General features: G+C 41.3%; 3 protein-coding genes across 4 annotated transcripts; all 3 read left to right on the plus strand.

Annotated features, from left to right (window-relative positions):
- Nucleotides 1–27: 27 nt before the first annotated feature.
- On the plus strand, nt 28–6,237 carry tektl1 (tektin like 1). Its single transcript, XM_085803304.1, has 8 exons — nt 28–456; nt 1,061–1,345; nt 2,065–2,169; nt 2,833–2,980; nt 3,650–3,816; nt 3,904–3,999; nt 4,095–4,208; nt 5,796–6,237. Exons 1-8 carry the CDS (start codon nt 178–180, stop codon nt 6,018–6,020), a joined length of 1,419 nt encoding a protein of 472 aa, XP_085659430.1. The 5' UTR covers nt 28–177; the 3' UTR covers nt 6,021–6,237.
- Nucleotides 6,238–7,055: 818 nt separating this feature from the next.
- Nucleotides 7,056–8,490, plus strand: LOC146971657 (sperm acrosome membrane-associated protein 4-like). The gene is made up of 3 exons (XM_085803305.1): nt 7,056–7,419; nt 8,025–8,144; nt 8,280–8,490. The coding sequence occupies exons 1-3, from the start codon at nt 7,368–7,370 to the stop codon at nt 8,483–8,485; spliced, it is 378 nt and encodes a 125-aa protein (XP_085659431.1). The 5' UTR covers nt 7,056–7,367; the 3' UTR covers nt 8,486–8,490.
- Nucleotides 8,491–19,757: 11,267 nt separating this feature from the next.
- Nucleotides 19,758–24,560, plus strand: zp3d.2 (zona pellucida glycoprotein 3d tandem duplicate 2). Of its 2 annotated transcripts, none has more exons than XM_085803307.1 (9): nt 19,758–20,317; nt 22,228–22,343; nt 22,427–22,530; nt 22,960–23,137; nt 23,242–23,347; nt 23,444–23,529; nt 23,624–23,697; nt 24,033–24,337; nt 24,425–24,560. In XM_085803307.1, exons 1-9 carry the CDS (start codon nt 19,823–19,825, stop codon nt 24,503–24,505), a joined length of 1,545 nt encoding a protein of 514 aa, XP_085659433.1. In that variant the 5' UTR covers nt 19,758–19,822; the 3' UTR covers nt 24,506–24,560. The 2 variants fall into 2 exon arrangements, with proteins under 2 accessions (XP_085659433.1, XP_085659432.1); XM_085803306.1 differs by having other exon boundaries at nt 19,759–20,317; nt 23,441–23,529; nt 24,425–24,559.
- Nucleotides 24,561–24,931: the final 371 nt, after the last annotated feature.

Consider the following 24,931-nt stretch of genomic DNA (forward strand, 5'->3'; position numbering starts at 1 on the left):
CAAACAGCTTCGAGTGTCTGGTTACTTCAGGAACCGTTGCCATGGAGCTGACACCAACAGTTTATGCAAAGTTTTCACCCTGGATGTTTCACAGTTTAACTCATTCAGAGACAGGCCATCTGCCAGCAGTTTTTATTATCATTTTTTATCTTTTAAGAGGAGACTACATGTGAAGGAATGCAGGTCCAGTCGTTTCCTCTCGACTCGGTCACCGTCGGACCACCGTCTTGGCGCGATGCCACGGTTCGCTCCATCCAGCGAGCGGAGCGCCTGGTGCGGCAGACCCGGGCCGGGCGGCCGGCGACCTGCAACAGCGCCGCGGCCCGGTTCACTCCAAAGGGATCGGTCGGTGCAGCGGAGACATCCGGAGATAAAATGACAGAGGAGGGATCCGGAGATGGTCGAGACCGCATCTGCAATAATAAGACGCAGAGGCCTCAGACCACAGGAGCGACGGTGAGACTAACACAGAGGGAGAGGGGACATGATGGAGCTCTACTGTCAGAAACACCATCAACTTGTATTGTCAGATAAACTTGAGATGAGGATCATGTTTCCCACCCTGGGCTCATGGTGCATTTTCAGGGTTCACCATGGGGTCACCATGTGGGTGTTTTTGTCAGGCTACATTTGAGAAAACTGTCATCTATCAAAAGTTTCTATTGAACAAGCAAGGTCAATAACAACTTTAGGACAGGGGAATTTGTTTTCAAGTGAGATTTAACACACAAAAAGTTACAAATCCGCTATCACACATCTCAGGACAACTTCAGCTTCAGATATAGGCTTTAAGACAATAGAGACTTTTCCTTTTTGACAGAACAAAAGGTGATTTTACACAGTAAATTTACGATGAGTCCCTCCAAAGTATCAGTAAACTATATTTATATTACAAGTATATGAGTAAGTAAAAGTATTCATTATTCAAAGAGGCTCCACGACTTCATGATTTCCTAATAGGGGAAACTCAAGTGAAGTACAAGGACCTCTAAAATGTGCCAACAAATTGTACCCCCAATTTATACATATTTGATAATCACCATTTAACTTTTCTCTAAAGTTCCCCAGTGGGTCCCAGAGGACCTCTGTGGCCCCATTCCCACCCACCAGCCTGCGTGAGCAATGTGCAGGTGCCAGCACCGCAGTGGCAGCTGAGTACATGCGGAGGGTGCGGGAGGTGGAGGGCCAGCTGCATAGGCAGGCCGGCAGGGTGAGGCAGGAGGGGCTCAAGCTGGAGAGGGAGCGGGGTCACCTGGAGAGGATGCTGCGCAGCTTCAGGACCGATCTGACCGTCAACAGGAGGAGCTCAGAGGGGAGGACCAGGAGGCCGTCCACTGCTGAGAAAGTGAGTGTATAATCTACATTATAAAGGGCCAGTGAAACAATATGAGACATTTAAAAGGTCCCCCAGCCATCCTGTACAGAAGCAGGAGCCTCATACTGACAGAGCTGCAAAAAGTTTGTTTAAATCAGTGTCTCTGTGGTGGTTTGCTCTACCTGACCCTGCATCCATCCATGTCTCCACTGTGCTTTGTTCTTTGGATAACGGTGTGATAAATACAGATGATCCATGAGGAAACACTCAATGATATATCACTTCAGGAGCTAACGTTTCTAATGTTGCTTTGTTATGACCTTCATGCAAAGCAGAGAATTTCTCTTGAGTCAGATCATGAGGACAATTTTCAACTTTCCGTCTTAACCACTTATAGTTTTGTTTTGTTATATCATTTCATACACATCTAAGGAAAAAATAAATCATGCAAATATTTAGTTTATTTTCTGCTCAGCACCACAGGAAATCTCTTTTGCAGATGTCATCTTCAGGAGCACATTGGGTCACACACTTCTATCAAAGTTTGTTAAAATCCATAAACCCCTAATTATTATTATTCATCAAATCATTTTTAAATGCTGTCAGTAATAATTAGGATATACTGTAGGATTTCACAGCCATTACACCTTAATGCAACATCCGACATGAAATGGATAAGTACAGGATGAACTCATTAAGTTCGGGGTTGGAGAGGGGATGCGTTCACTGACACCTCTGCTGTGTTGCAGGAAAGAGATGGTGCAGATTACTTGCTGTTGTGTGAGAGAAGAGAGCTGGCCCAGTTGAAAGAGGAGCTGCAGGGAACAATGAGAGACACACTCACCCAGCTACAGGTGATGTACAACACACACACACACACACACACACACACACACACACCCTCCACCTCTGTTTCTTTCTTTCCTCTCTCATTCCACTTGACCTCCACATATGAATGACATCCACCCTTCTCTCATCATCACTTCATATTTCTTTTATTTTTGTATAAAAAAAATAAAAAAAACGGAATAAGCTATAATTGTGCTAATACAAAAAGATAAAGACCACATATATAAGTTAGAAGACCTAACTGTGATTGAGGCTGTACTTTGCCAAAAATGCTAAGCGTCAATAGCAACATTAATATGAAGATGCTGATTGTGTTTAATGTTTACCGTGTTCACCCTCTGACTTATATGGATCCATCCTCAGCAAACCATAAATAACTCAACAACAAAAGTCATGTCAACCCATAACACCATCTAGTGTGTTTTATATATTTTAATTAAGTGAATAATAAAAAGGATCCTAACTATAGATCAATGGATTAAATCACATTGGAAATATTTACAGACCAGATGATGGTTGTCTTCAAATGTAAGACCACACTCACTGTTTTGAAGACCAAGTTGCCAAAACTTCCAATTCTGAATAGAGACTAAATCAATCTACACATAAGTCAGTAAAAAAGATCATGGTTAGTTGCATCTCTAATGTTCCTCCTCTGTCTCCTCCAGGCCCTGGGGCAGAGCAGCAGGCGGCTGCTGGACTGTGCCAGTGAGAGGGCTCGGGTCCTGGAGCTGCTGCCCCGCAGCGGGTCTGCTGGAGGAAACAGCAACGCTGCTCAGAACCGCAAAACAGACCCCATCAGCCCTTTTACACCAGGTAGGGTCAGGACAGAGAAAACTGGGTCAGTCCTTGCAGGCAGGCATGACGATGCAGGAGGAAAAAAAGAAGCTCCCAAGAACAAAAAAGTGAATGGAAAGCATGGAACTAGTCAAATTTAACCAGATGCCACATGAATCTGTGGATTCAATATGAAAATATCTATATTTGCAGCAGTGTTTGTGTGTGCGTTAAATTGCACAGAATATGCAAGAAATACTGTGGCCATGTAGACTCATATGAAGAGATACTGTACCAGCAGTTGTATAAGGCCGTATTTATGCACAGTGGTGCTTTGAGTTGATTGCTAACACAATGGTGATAAATAGGTATATTTGCCATCTTACTGTAGTTTATTAACCGCTGATGAGAATGTCCTTTCTTTGTAGGTATCTGGTCATAAATGAATAAAAAAAACCATGATAATCCAGTTGATAAGTACACTTAATATGTGCATTACTGTCTTACACTAATGCACATGATGTCATTGCAGTATCTCTACCGCTCACACAGTGACTGTCACTTCACTCACTGTTGTGGTTGTGCAGTGAGGGTTATTTTAGGAAGGTCACTGTTCTCCTCATCTTTTAGTTTTAGAAGATGAAACTGTCCATCATGGCTCATTAAAGTGAAACAGATCTTAAGCATCACTTGTCTGTCGTCCTGCAGAGTGTAAACAGGTCTTAGAGGCATCCACTACCACAGTCAACCGATCGGTGCAACTGAGGGAAAACATCAAGCAGATGCTCACCAGCGCCATCAGCAGGCAGAAAGCTGCCCACTGCACCGTCAACAACAGCCTGGTGAAGAAAATTGCAGAGACTGTCAGTCTGCAGGTAGAGACAAACCACCTGTTAAATATCCACTAATCTATCTGTGGTATAGAAATTAAACTTTTAATTTTTTCACTTTGTCATTTGTAGCAAAACCTGACTGTGATGTCTGCGGCCGCCCGGCAGGCCATGTTCCGCAAGCAGAGGGAAATAAATTGCATCCAGCACAGCCACGGCAGAGCGCAGGTAAGTGTGCACGTGGAACAGGATCAGAAGCTCTGTCAGCAATTCAGTGACAGTGTCCACCAGATGGCGTTTTCCCTGTGTTGTTGTGTTCACAGGGTCCAGAATACAGTGGTGATATGCTGTCCAGAGAGAAACTCAACAGGCCTCTGGTGCAGGTCTACCAGAGACACCCGGGCACACAGTTACCTGAGGCTGCTCATCTCATACAGGTGTTGTACTTCTTCCAAAATGTCAAATATTCCACACTCACACTCTCCTCCTGTGTAAAAATACGGACAAGGCATGGCAATTTTATTTGTATATCCCATTTTTACAAACAGTTTGTCTCAAAGGGCTTTACATACTGTAGCATCATAACAACATCCTCTGCCCTTAGACCAGTGTTTTTCAACCTTGGGGTCCGGACCCCACGAGGGGTCGCCTGGAATTCAAATGGGGTCGCCTGAAATGTCTAGTAGACCTAATTAATAAAAAAAATTCTGATACATTTTTTTTTTTAAATTAATCATTATGTAAGAGATAATGTATAGTTCAGAGGTTGTTATGGAGAAATAAACCCTGACATGTTCTATGGAACAACCTGAAGGGGTTTATTTCTCCATAACAACCGACCAACTATACATTATCCCGCTTATTACATGGTTTACAAGTGAAATAATTAATTTGAAACATAATGTTGATCAAAAAACGACTTTCAACGATTTAAAATTGCATCATTTAGTGAATCTGCAAGACTGGTCACGTCCGCTGTTTTGCTGAGCCTCCCAGTCGTGCATTTGAAGCCTTTGATAATCAATCAGTGGATCGATGGATTACCATACACATGTTATGATGTGTGTATTGTGTGTAGTCGTATCTGTCATAAACAAGAGATTAACTTTAGTGTTTACGGGGTGCGTTTGTGTCGCGGAGTCACGGTACCACCGAGACGAGAGGAGAGCTGTGACACCGGGTCAGAGACTCGGACGTAAGTTTGGTTTTCAGCCACGATGTGGAAGGAGCCTCCACTCTCCCTGTAACAAGTTACACGTCATTTATCTAACATCACTATTCGTCCGAAGCTGTTTAATGACGGTAAAAATTAAACATAAGGTAAATATCCTGCATAGTATATCTTTCCTGTGCTCCTCTGATCAGAGCGGCGTCCCTGTTATACTTGACGATGGTCAGAAATAACGGACCATAGAACGCAGTGATTGACCAATCAGAGAGCAACATTCAATAGAGCCGTGTAATAATCTTTTTTTTAATTATGATTAAAAACACCACACATAATCCTAAACAACTATATTCGATACTTCCATTTTCTCAAATTTAAATCGAGTTCAAATAAAATGCAGCATATAAAAATATCTGAACTTGCGCATCTTGATTGACAGCCATGATCAAGTGCAGTCACGTAATTGTGGGGTCGCCAGAAATCTGTGATGTCAAAATGGGGTCAAAAAAGGCTGGGAACCACTGGGTTAGACCCTCACATTGACTGAGGAAAAACTCCCAAGAAAACCATTTTTACAGGGAAAAGTTTGGAGAAACCTGAGGGTGAGCAACAAAGGAGGGATCCCTCACCCAGAACAGGAAGACGCGCAAAGATGTTGTATACAGACAAGAAAACAGTTTATAACACAGAATATGCAAAACCATAGAGACAAGACAAACAAAGCAGAACAACATATTCATGTAATACCAGCATGTATGCTCTGTGCTCACTGGCACATGCTCACACCATATAAAAGACCCAGCGGTTAACACTGAATGAGAAATCAGACTGAATGTGTTTCCTGTGTGGACCTCAGGGCAGTGCGGTGCTGAAGCAGTGTCTGATGTCCTCTGAGGCCGAGATGGCGGGACTGCAACGCGCCTGTCTGCAGCTGCTAGACGACCTGCGCCGCAAGACAGCGGCAGCTCAGGTGGACGCAGGCGTGGTGCGCATGAGACGTCAGCAGGTCGACAAGCGGGCTGTGCCCTCTCTCCTCCAGCAGGGGGCGCTTAGAGGCCAACCCCTGTCTTATGTTGAGTAGAGCTACAGCTGAACATGAAAGATGACTGTGTTAATTTGATGTGTGGTGAGAGCTGAAAGCAAGCGTGTTGCAAAAAGCTGTGGTTCAAGAAGGACAGAAAAAAGATGAAAGCTGCGCTACATGATAAGTGTTATAAAGACACCTATTGTCACATATTCCTGTGTAATTTTGAATTCTTGTGGTTGTACACCTCTGTTTTGTACAGTAACATTTCAAATACATACATTTATTTAAAGCCAAAATGAATGTTACAAGTCACTAAACAATGTGCAGGAATCTTCTGTTGAACACTTCACACTTGGTTGCAGAGACAGCCCACAGCCAAAACTCTGACACTTAGTCTACAGTGACTCAATAAAGTTTAGACAAATGCAAGCAATCACCTTCAATGGCCTGTATTTATATTGATTGGTGGTTACTTTCATTGTTTTAAAAGACATATGAAGATTTATTTGCTAAAACACTGGTCTAATTAGGTCACTGGTGGAAACAAATGCCTCTTGTATGGCTGGGGGGGGGGGGGAAACTGGGAGAAAGAGCAAATAGAGGTGTGGCATTTAATGTGATTATCTCATCTGACAATTTAACAAGATTCCTTGCTGAAAACTACTCATTTTCTTATAAAATTAAGGTATTAGAGCTTATTTCAACATGTAAACCAACAAGCCCCCTTTCTCTGTGCATCGGAACAGCTGTAAAGGACCAGTGTATCCAACATCTTTTCCATAAAGCTAAAAACTACAGCAGTGTCCTGCCATCTAGTCATGGGACTGCAGGTCACTTGACAGCCCTCCCACCAAACTCAACGTCTTTCATTAGGAAATAAGGCTTGATTTAATAAACCTGCCCCGTTTTACCTAGGTACAGGACACGTGTCTTCGCACCCTGTTTTAAAAAAAACATGGCATGAGACAAGAAATGATAGATCGCACACAGATTTCCAACTGGAGTGTAATGTCCTGTAACAAAGCCCCATTGATTCTCTAACTGTGAACGGGGCCGTCCTCTGCAGGGCAGTGAGCCTGGGCAGCACAGAGAAGGTTGCGGCCGTCACCGGGAAGCTAACAGCCTAATTGAATCATAACTTATCAGGGTGTGGAGATTCTTGGAGTTAATTAACAGAATATCTTGTGAAACCAGAAGAGATTTACCTTCACATCTCTGCAGCTGGGCCGAAAGAAGGAATCCTGAGAGGACTGTGGCTCTGGAAGCAAGGAGACTGAGAACTGGTTCCTCGTATTGGGGATGAAGACAGCTGGTGTCTTCTAGAAAACCACAGGAGAGAGAGACGACGTAACGAGCTGAAGATTCATTTGTTTTCCTGGTGTGAGACAGAAACAGTCAGTTATGTTGAAGCTGGTTTGTCCTCTGCTTCTCCTCTGTTTCCTTCCAGCTGTGGGTAAGTAGGCAAAACAGCAGTAAAGTGTGTGTGTTCACTCACGTCTGTGGGTGTACAGAAGATGCACACTGCAAGAGAAACACTCTTTTACAGCAACAGCAAAGAGTAGAAGTGCAACTAAAGACCTTTTTTAATTTGTCAAACATTTTCTCAAGTGATTAACAATGTTGTTGAGAACAAATATTTAAATCAGTTTCCATGTGACATTTTAAAAACCCTATAATATTCAGTTTTGTATGATGTAAGACAAAGCAAATCTTCACATTCTTGGCATTTTACTTTGGAAAAATGAGTCAAATAATTAATAGTTGCCGATGTGTCACTTTTTGTATCAACAATGACGCTTTGCGAATATACATTTTCAACAATTATTTTACTTCCACCATAACAAATATGATTACCATGAATACTAATGAGATTTTTTTCTTGAGGTTATCATTTACAAATTAACTGTTGTTTTGGTTGCCTGTATCAGAGCAAAGACAGTACTGTACTTCTCATGTCCTCCATCATAATTACTACTATTTCATTCACACCAATCTGCAAAGGTTTTAAGATGTTGATCCATTAAGTTTCAGGTTTTAATCAGAATCTCTGTCGTGCAGTTCCCCTCTTCTGTTACACCTGTGTGTTCCCCACCATCTCACCTCTGGACTGCATCAGATTTCCCATCAGGTGTCCACCAGGGCAGCTCTGTCTGTCCAGCCGAGCTGTGGGCATGAAAGGTGAGGGAACCTCAAGTCACCGAGTAAAAATTTAAATGAATCAAAACTGAGAAAAAGAACCGAGAAAGGCAGGGAGATGTGTCGGTGTGGTTTATTCAGTGTGTGACTCTTGAAACGATGTTTCTCAACTTTCAGGAGACTTCCATGTGGTGCTGTATGAGAAGAGCTGCGTCCTGCCTATCCTGTGTGGACTCACGGGTGAAAAATATGCCATGGGGCTCAACTTCACCTTCACCAATGAATGCTGCAACACACACCTGTGCAACGGAGCTGCAACACCTGCTGCCCCCTACTGGACGGGCACTTTACTCACACTACTCATTTCATACTCAATTTGGTGAACAGACAGACATATTAAAAGTATTGTAAGAGAAAACCAGTTTGACGTACATTCTGTAGAGTTGCCTTTTCTGCCCTCTAACAGACTGACACTGCTCTGTCTTCTTTCATTGAATGTGCACTAATCTGGGCTAAACCAAGGTTTGCTTTACCACATGTGTGAGATGGAAAGATGATATTTTTCTCTGATTATTGCCAATAACATCATAGCTTTCTGGATGCAGAGCTGTTTTTGGAGGAGAGTAACCTCTGTTCCCTGTTTTTTTTTTTGTTTTTTTTAATAAAACTGTGATAAAATAAACTACCTCCACCCACTTATCAGTCAACTTTATTTACTCCAGGTCCTACAGAAGACCAGATATGGTGCACAAACACTAACGGCAGCAGCAGGAGTAGAATTCAGTATGAATCAACAGAATTACTGTTGATTTGAGTGAATCCAGTGACCAATGAGCATAGCGTATTATTTTCTCAATTTATAAAATATTTGTTTATCCCATTAAATCTCAAGAAGCAGTGAAAAATGCAGATGTAAATTCCCAGCAGTCCATGGCATCATCTTAAAATAGCTTGATTTGTGTGTTCACCTGTTCACAACTCACAGATATTTTATCACAATCGATGACAGAGAAAAGTAGCAAATTCTCAAATTTGAGAAGCTAAAACCAGAAAATGTTTGACATGTTTTTTGCTTGAAAAGTGGCTGAAACAATAAGTCAACTGTCAAAATACTTAGACTCAGGAAGAATCCGGAATATATTGTAAAAAAAAAAAAAAAAAACGTACTATAAAGGATGTTTTGTGTTTCTAATAATACTTCTAGCTCTGTTCTCTCTGCCCATATGCTGTAAGATAAATACATATGAATACCTTAATAAAGTGGACATTACCTGGCCCTAAAATTGACACCTAAAGCTGTTATTGTTACTAGTTCTGTTTGCACCTTTCTTGGACTGAAATGGGAGAAAGGGTCTATATTTGATGCATTAAATTTGGATGCATCTGAAAATATAAGCAGAATTATAGCTGCTGCGCAGCAATGGGTCGGGTCCGGGCTACTTTTGGGCATATTTAGGCAATTCTGAGCAACAAACAGGAGAATTGGAAGACAGGACAGTTGACCTTATAATGTCCAATTTGCATCATTTGAGGATTGAACCCACAACCTCTAGAACCAAAGACCATTGTCTATCGCACTGAGCTAATTGACAAGTGGCAGTGCAACAGTGGCTTCACAAATTGAGTAAGCCATTCACTGTCGCGCAGGCAGATTTGAAACCACAGTAAAAAGAAAAATCAGTTTTTGAGGTAAAATAATGATATGTATTTGTAAAACATCTACTGTGACTCTTAAGATGTTAGGAGCCTTCGCACATGGTCCAGTCCAAGCTATTTGGATTTTTAAACTTAGAGGCTTGCTGTGATGCCACCATTAGGACATTTGTCTTGTATTTCGTATTGAGGACAACTGACATTTTGATCTGTCATCATCATCATCACCCTTGCTGGGTCTCGAACTCACAATCTCTGACACCAAGAACCAGCTCCTAACTCGCTGAGCTAATTGGCTGGTAGTGAGACCTGCTGTGTAGCTTCATTTATCCACTCAGGTGAGTCAGTGCCCGGGCAGCTGTTGTGATGAAATGGTCAAAAGTCAGAAATTCAGTCATCTAAACAAAAATCTGATAATACATAAATTGCATCTTGACAGCATGGAAATGTTGGTGATTTGTTTTTAATTTTAAGTGTTTTGCTTCATAAGAGAAAATATGATGTTTATAAATTCCACTCTCACATTGGCTGCAGTTGTTCCCATGAGAGCAGAATTCAAAATGTTCTCAAAAATTCAGTTTTTTAATTAAAATTCTGATATTTGCTAAACTTCATCAACCATGACTCCAGAATATTCTCATTTTTTTCAGGAAGTTTGAAAATGTATTTATCAAGAATTGGATGGTATATGTTTACAGTAGTGTTTACAGTCAAACGTTTTCATGCACTGTAGGCTCAATTTTTGCTTAATCAAAAATCCGAGAAACAAGTTTTGTGGAGGACAGTCTGGAGATGCTCTGTAGCAAGTTTGGTGTCAATTGAGCAAAAATTGTGGGAGGAGATACATTTTAAAAGTTTTACAGTTATTGAAAAAAACAGAGTGATGGACTTCATAATTTGTAATGAGTTTAAGTGGACAAAAGTTTCAGCAGTATTGAGGCTACATTGTGGTGAAGTTTCAACACTGTAGCATCTACCGTTGGTTTGGTAGGAATTTTTAAAGTTTTTAAATTTAAACGCTTATTGTGCCCCCCCAGGAGGGGGAGGCACATGTCCTTGGAGTTGAGTGAATCTGGCATGGGACTGAACCTTTGTGCAAAGTTTGGTGAGTTTTCGCCCATGGGAAGTATGACTTCCTTGGAAGAAGAAAGAAAGAAAGAAAGAAAGAAAGAAAGAAAGAAGAAGAAGAAGAAGAAGAAGAAGAAGAAGAAGAAGAAGAAGAAGAAGAAGAAGAAGAAGAAGAAGAAGAAGAAGAAGAAGAAGAAGAAGAATTCCTAGGAATACAATAGTGTCCCGGCAGCTTAGCTGCCCGGACCCTAACAACTTAATGCCATCAAGTTGTTTCACATGAAATCAGTTTGTGGTGTCCTTTTGTTTCTGTCTGCCGTTTTCCATCAGTGTCATTATTTTATTTGGCTCATTTGTCTTTAATTGAACGGGTTACGAGTGGTCGTTATAGTGCACTTTCACAGGTAAAACAGATCGGAAAAACACGAGTGGGTTGCCTGGAACGCTACAAAGTCGTAAGTCCTGACTTGAAGCTGTAATTTACGGTTTCAAAAGCCTGCCTGGAACGCAGCATTAGCCAAAACGACCGGATCGCTTACTTCTGCTTTAAGACGGACAGGTCTTTAGATGAGAGGGACCCAACTGCAGTCAATATGGCGGACACGGGCGGCGCCATACATCCAATCCATACCGGAAGTCCCAAGCGGAAGTTAGTTCTTCGTGCAGTCTGGTTCACACTCCACAGAAGGTGGCGGTAATGCACCAAAAGTGTAGAAGAAGGAAGAAGTCCATAAAATCCATCATCTTTGGTGTAGACAGAGCGGTTCAACGAACGGTAAGAAAAATAGTTTTTTAACTAGAAACAGCATTTCCTAACGGAACATGCGTGTGAATGCTGAAACCCAATGCTGAACCATGCTGAATTAGCAGAATAAATTGACAAAGACATGCGGAATGGCATACAAGAAACATGTCCATGGAAGGAATTGAACCCACAACTCCATGGGTGGTAACCTAACACACTAACCATACGGCCACAGAGAACCTGAGTTACAATGAGCTTTATACTATGAGGAATCAAAGACTGTCCGATGACAGCTGAATAATTGGAATCAAAACTCAAGCAATGATGTGAAATGCCTGAGGCAGGAATCGAACCCATGACCTTATGATCATAAAGCCTTCACTCTGCCACTCGGCTACAGAGAGCACACTGCTTTCAAGACTGTTGTCATTCATTGTAATGTGATGATGTGCTGCAAACTGGTACGAGTAATCAAGCAGATAACAAACACCTGTAACCAATTGAAGGCGGTGGAGGAGAGCAGAATTCAACATAACATAACAAGAGTTCTTCCCTTGGATTCGAACCAGTGACCTTGGGGTTGGCAAACGGCCACCCTAACCCCTACACTACAGTGGTGTTGTGCAAAAGAGGTTGAGACTTTGATGAATGTGAGATTTTTCAATGATGCTTAAAAAAAAAGTAAGGAAAGTGCAGAAATTAGCCACACCAAGCAAGAAGAGGACTTTTTTGTGACCTGTGACTATTTTTTGGTGAATTAAAATGAATTAAAAAGCACTTAACAGCAAGTTACAAAGTTGAGCTCCTTCTCCTGCTGCAGAGCAGAGAGCTCCCTGGCTGCATTTAAAAAATATTTTAAATTATTATCTAAGAATGGAAGAATGAAGAATGGAATGGAATTGTTTGTTTGTGTATGCGTGCATGTGTGACTGTGTGTGAGTGTCTGTGTGTGTCTGTGTGTGAGTGTGATACCTGTGTTTGTGCGTGGACATCCTCTGTCAGTCTGGTTTATCATGTGTGTGTGTGGGGCTGTGTTTAAAAACATCTTAACGAGCGGCCAGGCTGCACCTGCACTTGTTCTATTTAAAGACTTTGATAACGAGCTGGCCCCAACAGCTGGACCAACTGCACACAGAGCAGAGCAGAGCAGAGAGATTTGAGCTCAGTGCAGCTTCTGAAAACAGCCCAGAAAAAGAGAACCGTACCTCTGATCAGAATGTGGCCATGTGACTACTGGGGCAAGGAGACCTTCCTGAGCACATTGATGTGCATTAAATGTTTGTAGGGCAAAAACTTTTCTCAGGGTCGCAAGGTAGAAAAGGGGGGCATTTCTGCTTTTCTAAAAAAATCAGCTCCTACTTTTATATTGAAGTGGATGAGCCACTGGAGCGGGTCTAGCTGGACAATTAGGCTCATAGAGACAATTCTGTAAGTGTGTCTGCTGTTTTGAGCACATCAGATGAGACACGACAAGTGTGGCTACAAACCAGTGAGGAAATCATGTGTCTAGAGTTTAATTTGTGGCCGTGCTGGCAATTTATCCAGAAAAAATCCTGAATGTTTTTTCGATCCCTCTCACTCTAACGATGATGTCACTCACTCTGACCCAACCCCATACACACTCATTGAAAAGTGTGAAATTTGTCAGAAATCCTCATGTGCTTTTAAAGGATTTATCTCAAAAACGGTACAAGCTATGAAAAAGTTGTAAATACAGGATGAATACATTAGAAGTTTGTCTACAGCTCAGGATTTGAATGAAGTCTCTAGCTGAAAGTATGTGGACGCTTTAAAGGCTGAAAGAAGTAAGAAGATTTGAAGAGTTTCAAGACTGTTCCAATGCATTCTCTATGGGGAAAAAAAAATCAGAAATAGTTGAATATTGCAAAAAGTATGAATAGTTGAAAAGAGAAAAGACATAGCACACCTGTCCCGAAAAGGCTGAACATTTTGATATTTGAATTGTTGAAATAGCACAAAGTATGAAGGACTAGTTACATGACGAAGAAAGGCAGAAAATGGCCGAACCGAATAACAATAGTGTGAATGCTTCCAGCATTCACACTAATTATCATTCCACGAGTGTGGTATTATTAGGGCCGCGGGCAATCGCACCGGGCACTGGTCCCAACAGCTATGAAATAGCTGCAGGGACCAGTGCCCGGGCACTACTGTTATTGTGTGGATTTTTTCTTATTAGTGTGAATGCTGGAAGCATTCACACTATTGTTATTCGGTTCGGCCATTTTCTGCCTTTCTTCGTCATGTAACTAGTCCTTCATACTTTGTGCTATTTCAACAATTCAAATATCAAAATGTTCAGCCTTTTCGGGACAGGTGTGCTATGTCTTTTCTCTTTTCAACTATTCATACTTTTTGCAATATTCAACTATTTCTGATTTTTTTTTCCCCATAGAGAATGCATTGGAACAGTCTTGAAACTCTTCAAATCTTCTTACTTCTTTCAGCCTGTAAAGCGTCCACATACTTTCAGCTAGAGACTTCATTCAAATTCTGAGCTGTAGACAAACTTCTAATGTATTCATCCTGTATTTACAACTTTTTCATAGCTTGTACCGTTTTTGAGATAAATCCTTTAAAAGCACATGAGGATTTCTGACAAATTTCACACTTTTCAATGAGTGTGTATGGGGTTGGGTCAGAGTGAGTGACATCATCGTTAGAGTGAGAGGGATCGAAAAAACATTCAGGATTTTTTCTGGATAAATTGCCAGCACGGCCACAAATTAAACTCTAGACACATGATTTCCTCACCGGTTTGTAGCCACACTTGTCGTGTCTCATTTAATGTGCTCAAAACAGCAGACAGACTTACAGAATTGTCTCTATGAGCCTAATTGTCCAGCTAGACCCGCTCCAGTGGCTCATCCACTTCAATATAAAAGTAGGAGCTGATTTTTTTAGAAAAGCAGAAATGCCCCCCTTTTCTACCTTGCGACCCTGAGAAAAGTTTTTGCCCTACAAACATTTAATGCACATCAATGTGCTCAGGAAGGTCTCCTTGCCCAGATGGTCAGGAGGACCACATTCTGATAAGAGTTACGGTTCTCTTTTTCTGGGCTGTTTTGGGAAGCTGCTCAGAGCTCAAATCTCTCTGCTCTGCTCTGCTCTGTGTGCAGTTGGTCCAGCTGTAGCGGCCAGCTCGTTATCAAAGTCTATTAATAGAACAGTGCAGGTGCAGCCTGGCTGCTCGTTAAGATGTTTTTAAACACAGCCCCACACAGACACATGATAAACCAGACTGACAGAGGATGTCCACGCACAAACACAGGCATCACACTCACACAGACAGACACACACAGTCACACACACACACACACACACATACACAAACAGACAAACACACAAACACAACACTGTTCCACACAGTAAAATGTAAGCATGGTAGTCGCCATGGTAACTTCTGAGGGCAGGCTGCCAATCAATCAGATCATTAGGGAGAGAGGAGTTCTGTGGCGCTTAACAGTTTTACTTTCTGCACATGTACACGCAGACAGAGAGACCGTCAGACTCACACACCCAGACACACACACAGGTTTTCAGCTCAAATTCATCAGGCTCTCAATTATTTTATACTTTTGATGTAAACATCTCCAACAATTAATTTTTTTCTCATGAATTTAAGTTCAGACGTTTAGTCTTTCCAACTCTATTAATAGTAGTACAATTACAGGTGGAGCCTAGGACATAGGATGCAGCTTTTAACATGTGTCCTACCTATCTATCTATCTATCTATCTATCTATCTATCTATCTATCTATCTATCTATCTATCTATCTATCTATCTATCTATCTATCTATCTCCCTCCCTATTTTTAACCCCTCTGTCTCCTTTTTTTCTTTCTTTCTTTCTTCTACTCCTTCATTTGTATTTTACGTAACTTTTTCTATCCTTCCCTCTCTATCCATCCATCCATCCATCCATCTACCTCTTTCTATCTATCATCCCCCTCTCTCTTTTTCTTTCTTTCTTTCTTTCTTTCTTTCTTTCTTTCTTTCTTTCTTTCTTTCACTCACTCCATTTCTGTCTTTTTACTTCTTTGTTTGTTTGATTGTTTCTTTCTTTCTTTCTATTCCTTTTCTCTTCCTTTGTTTTTACTCCATTTCTTTCTTTCTTTCACTCCATTTCTGTTTGTTTACTTCTTTGTTTGTTTGATTCTTTCTTTCTTTCTTTCTACTCCTTTTCTCTTCCTTTGTTTTTACTCAATTTCTTTCTTTCTTTCTTTCTTTCTTTCTTTCACTCCATTTCTGTCTTTTTACTTCTTTGTTTGTTTGATTCTTTCTTCCTTTCTTTCTTTCTTCCTTTCTTTCTTTCTTTCTTTCTTTCTGTCCTTTTCTTTTTTCTCTCTTGTTTCAATCTTTCAATCTTTCTTTCTTTCTTTCTTTCTTTCTTTCTTTCTTTCTTTCTTTCAACAATTTCTTCAGCTCATTCAGCATTGCTGGAAGCATTCACACCATTTCCATTCTTGGAAATGTTTTTTCTAGTTATTCTTCTCCTTCATCTTCCGGACGCTTTTTCGGTTCGCTACTAGTCCTGCAACTCGAAGATTTACTGCGCAAAATTTTTGCATGTAAGTCAATGGGACGGGCGGAAAAAAAAGACCGAAAAAGACCAATCATTGGAGTTTAACAAACGTCTACTGCTCAGGCATACTTTCACCTAGAGACTCCATTTAAACTTTAAACAGTAGACACAAGTCTTGTGTATTGTCGTATTACTCCACGTTTTGATAGGTCATATAGTTTTTGATCAATCCCTGATCAATGACCATGATCATTTTTGGAGAAATTATGAGTTTATAATGGGTGTGTATTGCATGGAATGTTCGTGTCAGAGTGCGTGACATCATCGGTTAGAGTGGGAGAGAGTGAAGAAACATTCTATATTTTTTCTGGATAAACTGTCAGCACGGCCACAATTTTCACTCTACACACATAATTTTTTCAGAATTTGTAAGACAAACTTGTTATCTCTCATGTCATGTGCTCAAAATATCAGAGAGACTTACAGAATTGACAGAATCAGCCTCTGAGTGCGGCCACGTCTGTCTCTGCTCCTCATTGAGTCCAATACAAATATTTTCTGAGAGGAGCAGAACGGCCTGATGTTTTAAAACTGCCAGCGTCGCCAAAATATTTACTGTAGAAACACCAAATCGTACCGAAATTTTCAGTAAGTCCTTAGAGCAATGTGATCTGTGTTTTGTTCTGATAGGAGTTACCGTTTTCTCACCCTAAGCCTAAATGTGAGACCGGTTTAGAGGCAGAAAATGGCTCTTTTTCTCCACGTTTCTGTCTGTCTCAGCCTGCGGGGGCCCCTATCGCCGTGGTAACCTCTTTGATCCTCAGGCCAGAGCTCGTTAACTTCATAAACAATCCACCTGGCGCTCGTTTAAATGTTTATAAACACAGACACAGCTAAATCAGACTGACACAGGATGCAGCTACTAACTAACTATGTGTCAAGTCAGTCACACACACACACACACAGACTCTAGAGCCAGCTTCATGTGATTACAGTCACACACACACACACACACACACACACACACACACACACACACACACACACACACACACACACACACACAGGTAACCTAATGTGGTTACAGCTCCTCCATATCAGTGCTTATAGAAAGATGATCATGTGTCTGTCTGATCAGCTCTGTCTTGACCTTAAGATCGTGGGTTTGATTCCCATGTTGACAGAGATGGCAAAATCGGCAGTAGCCCCGCGGCCCATTCAAAATTTCCCGAGAGGAAATTTTCTAGTCTTTAGGATGTAATTCGTGCTTTTTACAAATGCGATGCGTGGAATAACTGAGTGACACGTCTCGTGAAGGTTGTTTTTTCTTGTCCGAGCTATTAGCTTAGCTTAGCTTAGCTTAGCTTAGCTCATGTATGTGTGTTCAGAGGTAACAACGGTTAATTTGTTTACTTTGTGTTTTTGTTTTTAATAGATCTTTGAGGTCCTTCGAGTCATTGAGGAGGTCACGGGCGTGGGGGAACAGATAAAAAAAGGGGATATCCACCTCCTCGATTTTGTCTTTGATGTTATGCTCCCAGAGGTAAGAATGTCAATCGAGCTTGCATGGGAATTGTGAGGAAATTATTGGGTGTTCAATTTTATTCCTTTGGAAAGCATAACAACAAAGAGAACACTCTTTACAGCATCATAAGGTTACTGTATGATTGGATCATGTTACTATTTTTCAGATTTTGATCAGAATCCTCGTGGAGGAAGGCCTCACCAGGCTGAAGGCTGAGGTTGTGTTGGCCAGTGGGAGCCTGTTTTAAGCCCCACCACCACCAGATACTGTGCCCCCAACAAAGCAGGATGGCCTGGCGACCCCTGTTTGTTGTTTGTTCTGTTTTGTAATAAAGGCATTGTTTACAAAAAATAACTCAAGTCAAGTTATTATTGCCAGTATGAAAGTGCAATATTGTGTTTTGTTTGATTCCATAAAGATTAACAGAGGACTGAAAATGGGAAAATTTAATTATTGCATTCATTTGATAGCTAAACCTGATGATGAATACATTTGTAGACCCAGGAAATGCCTGCTCTGTTGCAGGAACACATGTCCAGGGCCATCATGTTGTCCATGATGCTCCTACTCATCCCTGAAGATCCCTGAAGGGTCAAAATATGATCAGCAGGATTGAAGTCCCTACTCCCCAGCAGACTGCAGCATAAAAGAACACACTTTCTATCACAGACTGATTGTACTACAGATGTCAAGAAATCTGAGCCTCCTTAAGACAGCGCAGTTCCCCAAACTGGCCTTTATCTCCTCGGTCACATCTTACCTGACAGGAAGGATCATGATCAGTGCATAATGTCTGGTACCACCAATTATTTGTGTCTTCTATTTTTCTACCTCCCCAATAATTAAAATATTAATGTCAAAGTATGACTGTGTGGTGTGCATGTTGCAACTACTGACTAATCTGAAAGTGGTCAATTAATTTGATATTGTAAATTCTCATTTTATTAATCCTAGGTTTATTTAATGAGAATTCAGTCTATTCAATATTTATATTATTCAGTCCTATTGGGAGCTAGAGAGAGTGTGCGTGAGTGAACCCCACCACACAACCATATTTTTATGTTAACGTTGAACGTTAGAAGTTATAGAAGAAGTTATTAATCCATGAAAAGTTAACATTATATTTAGTGATTAGTGGACTTCTAACTTCTGAGTTTTACAGTAGCCTATAAACTTGCGAAGTTAATTACCTAGTCAATTATACCGTTACGATAAACATGTAACTGCAAAAAGAATCCATAATTATGTGTAAACGTACGTGCTTTTATTGTTGTAGCTCGCCTCGGAGCGGTGTTTAACTAACTTCCGCTTGAGACTTCCGGTATGGATTGAAACGTACGTGCTTTTATTGTTGTAGCTCGCCTCAGAGCGGTGTTTAACTTCCGCTTGAGACTTCCGGTATGGATTGGATGTATGGCGCCGCCCGTGTCGGCCATATTAGGTGCGTTCGAGATGAGCCAGGCGTGCGCAGAATCGATCGCCGGTGACCAGCGCACAATGCATGCCGGTTAGATTTGTGTCCGACTTGATCCCGACTTGCTCTGACGTCATGCACGCGCCTGCAACGATAACCTCACGAGATCAAGGCGGCCGCAGTTTTTAGAGCCAGGCGCCGCAGTTGCTCTCCACCGACTGCTACCGCCTGCAAGCCTCAGGGCATGATGGGAAACGCACCGGATCATGAGCTGATTGGCTCTTAGTTAGGACTGCAAACACTACGTGTTGTTGTATAATGCTAGATTATATGAATTTCATGTTGTAGGCCTATACTGCTTAAAAAAATATTCACACTGAATCAAACTTATATCCTGAGAAATATATTGGTTATTTATTGGGCAATTGCAGTACAGCATAAGAAATATATACTTTGGTGACTTCCTGTTTGTATTGACGGCGGCTGGAAACTGTCCGACTTGACTGCAGTTTTCTGTCACCACCCCCTGCTGCTGCCGCCTGCTCTCGCCGACCGTCCAGGCGAGGCGCAGTTCATCTCGAACGAGCCATTGACTGCAGCAAGGTACTCTTGCTTTAGATTGCCACGATGGGGCGGGTCGTAGGCTCTGATTGGTCCTTTTGTCAGTCAATCTCGAAACACTTTTGACCACCAGGTGTTGTTAATTGGCCCAGACTGAGGCGACTGATTGTAGCTTTTCTTTTCTTAAGTTTGACCTAAAACAGTATAAATGATTTATAGGAGTTACCTATCGGTGTTTATTATTTTGCCGCTGCTGGCCCTCACTGACGGTGGATCCCTGCTGAGGTTGGGGGCTTTAAACCGAACAACCCGGATGACAACAAAAGTCTCCCAGAGGAATACACCGACTCTGCCGCAGCCGTACCTCCATCTTCCCGTGTTTGTGGACTCGAGGCTCCCGCTGGTGGAGAAGGAGCATTTCTCCCCGGCCCGAGGCACCGGGCAGGAGCCGTTACCGGAGACCGTCCGGGAGATCCTGATACCGGTTCAGGGGACCAGCACCAGGGCGCCCAGTGTCCCGGGGGTAAATTCTGTGAGGACTTCTTGCAAGCTGGGCAAAATGCAGGTGCAGGTGCGGAGGAGTATGCTGGGCTCCGGGGGGCCACACACTCGGCTCCAACTGGGGACATGCCGAGCCAGTGACTCCACAGATGATCACCTTTATTTTGACTATGACCTCGGCATGTGTGGAACCAAGCGCAAGGTGAGTTTTAACACAAGCATCAACATCCATTAAACAGACTGGCACCATATGGTGCAGTCATTCAAGAGTCCCAGAGGATGAATTGCACTAATTTCATTATACCATTTTTTTTTTTTTTCTTTTTACAATTTCAGAATCAGAATTAGAGACATTTGGTGCAAAGGAGGTATTACACTTGCAAGTATTTTTTTTTTCATAAGTTAGTCAATACAATACAATAGAGACTGTGTTGTCTGGTTCTGCAGGCCTTACACAAGTCCCTGACTTATTTGTGCTGTATGTGCTCACGTGGAAATAAGTTGTGGCATACAAATATGTCAGATATGCAACATTAATCATGTCATCATAAACCTGGAGTTTGAAGTCACCTTCTTTGGGCTCCATTCTGTTATGTTTTCATAAAGGAATCAATTCAGTGATTAGGGTCCGGGCAGCTAAGCTGCCGGGAACCTATTGTATTCCTAGGAATTCTTTCTTCTTCTTCTTCTTCTTCTTCTTCTTCTTCTTCTTCTTCTTCTTCTTCTTCTTCTTCTTCCTCTTCTTCCTCTTCTTCTTCTTCTTCCAAGGAAGTCATACTTCCCATGGGTGAAAACTCACCAAACTTCACAGAAACATCCAAACCCATGCCAGATTCACTCAACTCCAAATAAGCGTTTAAATTTAAAAACTTAAAAAATTCCTACCAAACCAACGGTAGATGCTAAAGTTTTGAAACTTCACCACAATGTAGCCTCAATACTGCTGAAACCTTTGTCCACTTAAACTCATTACAAATTATGAAGTCCATCACTCTGTTTTTTTCAATAACTGTAAAACTTTTAAAATGTATCTCCTCCCACCAAACTTGCTACAGAGCATCTCCAGACTGTCCTCCACAAAACTTGTTTCTTGGATTTTTGATTAAGCAAAAATTGAGCCTACAGTGCATGAAAACGTTTGACTGTAAACAGTACTGTAAACATATACCATCAAATTCTTGCTAAATACATTTTCAATCTTCCTGAAAAAAAATGAGAATATTCTGGAGTCATGGTTGATGAAGTTTGGCAAATATCAGAATTTTATCTCAAAAACCGAATTTTTGAGAACATTTTGAATTCTGCTCTCATGGGAACAACTGCGGTCAATGTGAGACTGGAATTTTTAAACATCAGATTTTCTCTTATGAAGCAAAACACGTATCATTAAAAACAAATCACCAACATTTCCATGCTGTCAAGATGCAATTTATGTATTATCAGATTTTTGTTTAGATAACTGAATTTCTGACATTTTGACCATTTCATCACAACAGCTGCCCGGGCATTGACTCCATGAGTGGATAAATGAAGCTACACAGCAGGTCTCACTACCAGGCAATTAGCTCAGCGAGTTAGGAGCTGGTTCTTGGTGTCAGAGATTGTGAGTTCGAGACCCAGCAAGGGTGATGATGAGATCAAAATGTCAGATGTCCTCAACATGAAATACAAGACAGTTGTACTGATGGTGGCATCACAGCAAGCCTCTAAATTTAAAAAAAACAAATAGCTTGGACTGGACCATGTGCGAAGGCTCCTAACATCTTAGACTCATAGTAGATGTTTGACAAATACGTATCAGAATTTTACCTCAAAAACAGATTTTTTTTACTGTGGTTTCAAATCTGCCTGCACGACAGTGAATGGTTTACTCAATTTGTGAAGCCACTGTTAACTGCCACTTGTCAATTAGCTCAGTGCGATAGACAATGGTCTTTGGTTCCACGGGTTGTGGGTTCAATCCTCAACTGGTGCAAATTGAACATTATAAGGTCAACTGTCTTGTCTTCCTATTCTCCTGTTTGTTGCCTAGAATTTGCCTAAATTTGCCAAAATTAGCCCGGACCCGACCCATTGCTGTGCAGCAGCTATAATTTAGGTTTGTTTTTGCAGATAAGTGACAACCAGGTGATGTATTCAAACACACTACAGTATGATCCACCAAGGCTCCAAGGACTAATCAGGCGTGCCGTGCCCTTCACTCTGCCTGTTTCATGTTACTACAACAGGTGAGACTAAGTATCCTGCACTCATTTTCAATTTTGCAACATCAAAACCACATTAACACTGCACAATGTATTTAACTGTTCAGGTACTTGTACTCCTATAAAATTGGCTACACACCTAAGATGCAGATGCGCAAGATCTTCAAATCAATGAAGAACAGAGTGAAATTCATTCTGACGCCACGAAATGGTAGGGTTTACTCATTTCTATGTTTCTCAGATATCTTAAGTCTTTTTTTTTTTTTTTTGACATGTATGTATATAATGTATTTCAGTTGATAAATGCCCTTAACCTTTGTAATGGTCCCACCAACTAAAAAGCAAGTATTTTAATGGAATTATTATTATTATTATTATTATTATTATTATTATTATTATTATTATTATTATTATTATTATTATTAGACGTAGTAGTATCAGCAGAAGTAGTAGTAGTATATTTTGACCACTAACAATGCAAGTGTTTTTTAATTAAATATAAAATTACAAGACTATCAAATTGTCTCTGTTATGTTAAAATATTCTATCTGCTTTTTTATGGATGGCAGCTAAGTTAAGTGTCTCTCCGTGTATGTTTTGGATGAGTCTGGAAGCTGCTACTTCCTCCTTTCTTCTTCAGCTCGATGGGAAAGACTCTCTCTGTCAGATCAGTACATGCTGGGAAAGCCCATGTACTTTGAGGCTGAGGCTCCGTCCATGTCCCGGGACAAAAGACTGTACATCCACTCGTGTTATGCGACTCCAGACAAGTCCCACACCTCCCCTACGCTTCAGTTTCCCATTGTGAAAAACTTTGGGTAATTAACTCTTCACACTAACTGAATATCTCTTTTAGATTTATTCTCACTCAGTCTTTATTTTGTTCTTATTTGCTGTGGCCTTTTCTTTCCTCTTGGTAAAGGTGTATCGTTGAAAGCAAGGATAATCACTCTAGATTTATCCCATACAAAAACAATGCTGTGAGATTCTCTGTGGACGCCTTTGTGTTCAAGGGAGTGACGGACAAGGTGAGCAACAGCAGCAACATGTTTGTTATTTTTGCGTGTTAAAAGATTGAAACATTTTAACTGATGACAAATCATGACTTTAATGTCTTACAGCAGCTCTACATGCACTGCACCATGTCAGTGGGCAGTCCTGTGCCCTCACCCACAGCCAAGTCCTGCAACTACGACACAAAAGCAGGAAGGTCAGGATTTTTCTTTTTACTTAAAATTGAAGAATTGAAAATAAGAAGTAAAATCATAAAATGTGGATCAGCTTGTCATCACTGTTTTTCTCAGGTGGGTTGAGCTCTACGGCTCAGACTCTGTGTGCTCCTGCTGCGACTCCAACTGTAGCTCTGGTGCATCCACAGGTGGGTCATTGTTTCCCTTATTCCCCATAATAAAACTCATCTTATTTCTATAAAGGCTGGAGAAATTCTGTACTGTCAACAAATCGCACAAAAAGACCAAACAATCACTGAACCAGTGATATTGCCTGTTTATCTTAAGCCTGATGCAGTTCATTCCTCTGTGCTGAAGACTTCCACAGATTAGTATTGTTTTGGCCTACAAAAGTTTAAGTATTCAATTGACCCATGAACTTCATACCGAGTAGTCATTAGTTTAATGTCCTGTAGAATATGAGGATATTGAGATTTTTCTTGTTTCGAGTATTTTCTAATGACAAAAATCAAATGTTTTCCAGTGACCAAGATGATCAGCAGCAGACCATGGACGGTACAACTTATAGTGCCTAAAGTGAAACCCACCACAACCCTGAAGAGGAAGAAGGTTTCCTCCACCACCACCACAACAGCAGCAGCAGCACAACCAGAGGCGAGCAGAGCGGTGACTGAGTGGAGCACAGCAACTTCACAGTCTGAGGTGAAAGCAGTGACTCCCAGTGGTAAGGTGAAGACCACAGTGAAGGAGCCGGAGTGGCCCTTTGGAGGTGGAGGAGTGAAGTGGGTTGAGGTGGAGGGTGAGGAGAGGCGGGTGAAGGGCTCTGCTGTTGAGGAGGAGGAGGAGCAGGAGCAGGAGCAGGAGCAGGAGCAGGAGCAGGAGCAGGAGCAGGAGCAGGAGCAGGAGCAGGAGCAGGAGCAGGAGCAGGAGCAGGAGCAGGAGCAGGTCACAGAAAGGCACAGAATATTTGAGGAAATCTTTGATTTTGCCAAATAAACCTGATTAACAGTGATGGGTTCAGCATGTGTGGTTTCATTATAGAACACCTATTGAGCTAAATGCAACAATCTGGGCGTCTGTGAAAACGATGTTTGTGCATTTGTTTATTTATTATACGTTTGTAGTTGGCACCAAGGGTACCTATATCAGTCTGTCACTAGGCGTTTAACTCGTAGCACAAAAATGCATTATAGATTAAATTTATTATTATTATTGTTATTATTATTATTTAGCTAAATAATTAGCATTCTGGAAATCAAGCTTTATGTCAGATGAGATGACCAATACCACTCCTATCTGTTCACTATAAAGCTAGAAACAGGAAGCTCTGTGTAATACAATACAAACAATACAATACAAAGAAATAAGATAATATACAGTGTATATAATTTGCTCATCATTCAGCTCTAGTCTTGAGTAATG

This window comes from Trachurus japonicus, chromosome 16, assembly GCF_045865225.1.
Source record: "Trachurus japonicus isolate A0001 chromosome 16, Traja_1.0".
NCBI classification, from domain to species: domain Eukaryota; kingdom Metazoa; phylum Chordata; class Actinopteri; order Carangiformes; family Carangidae; genus Trachurus; species Trachurus japonicus.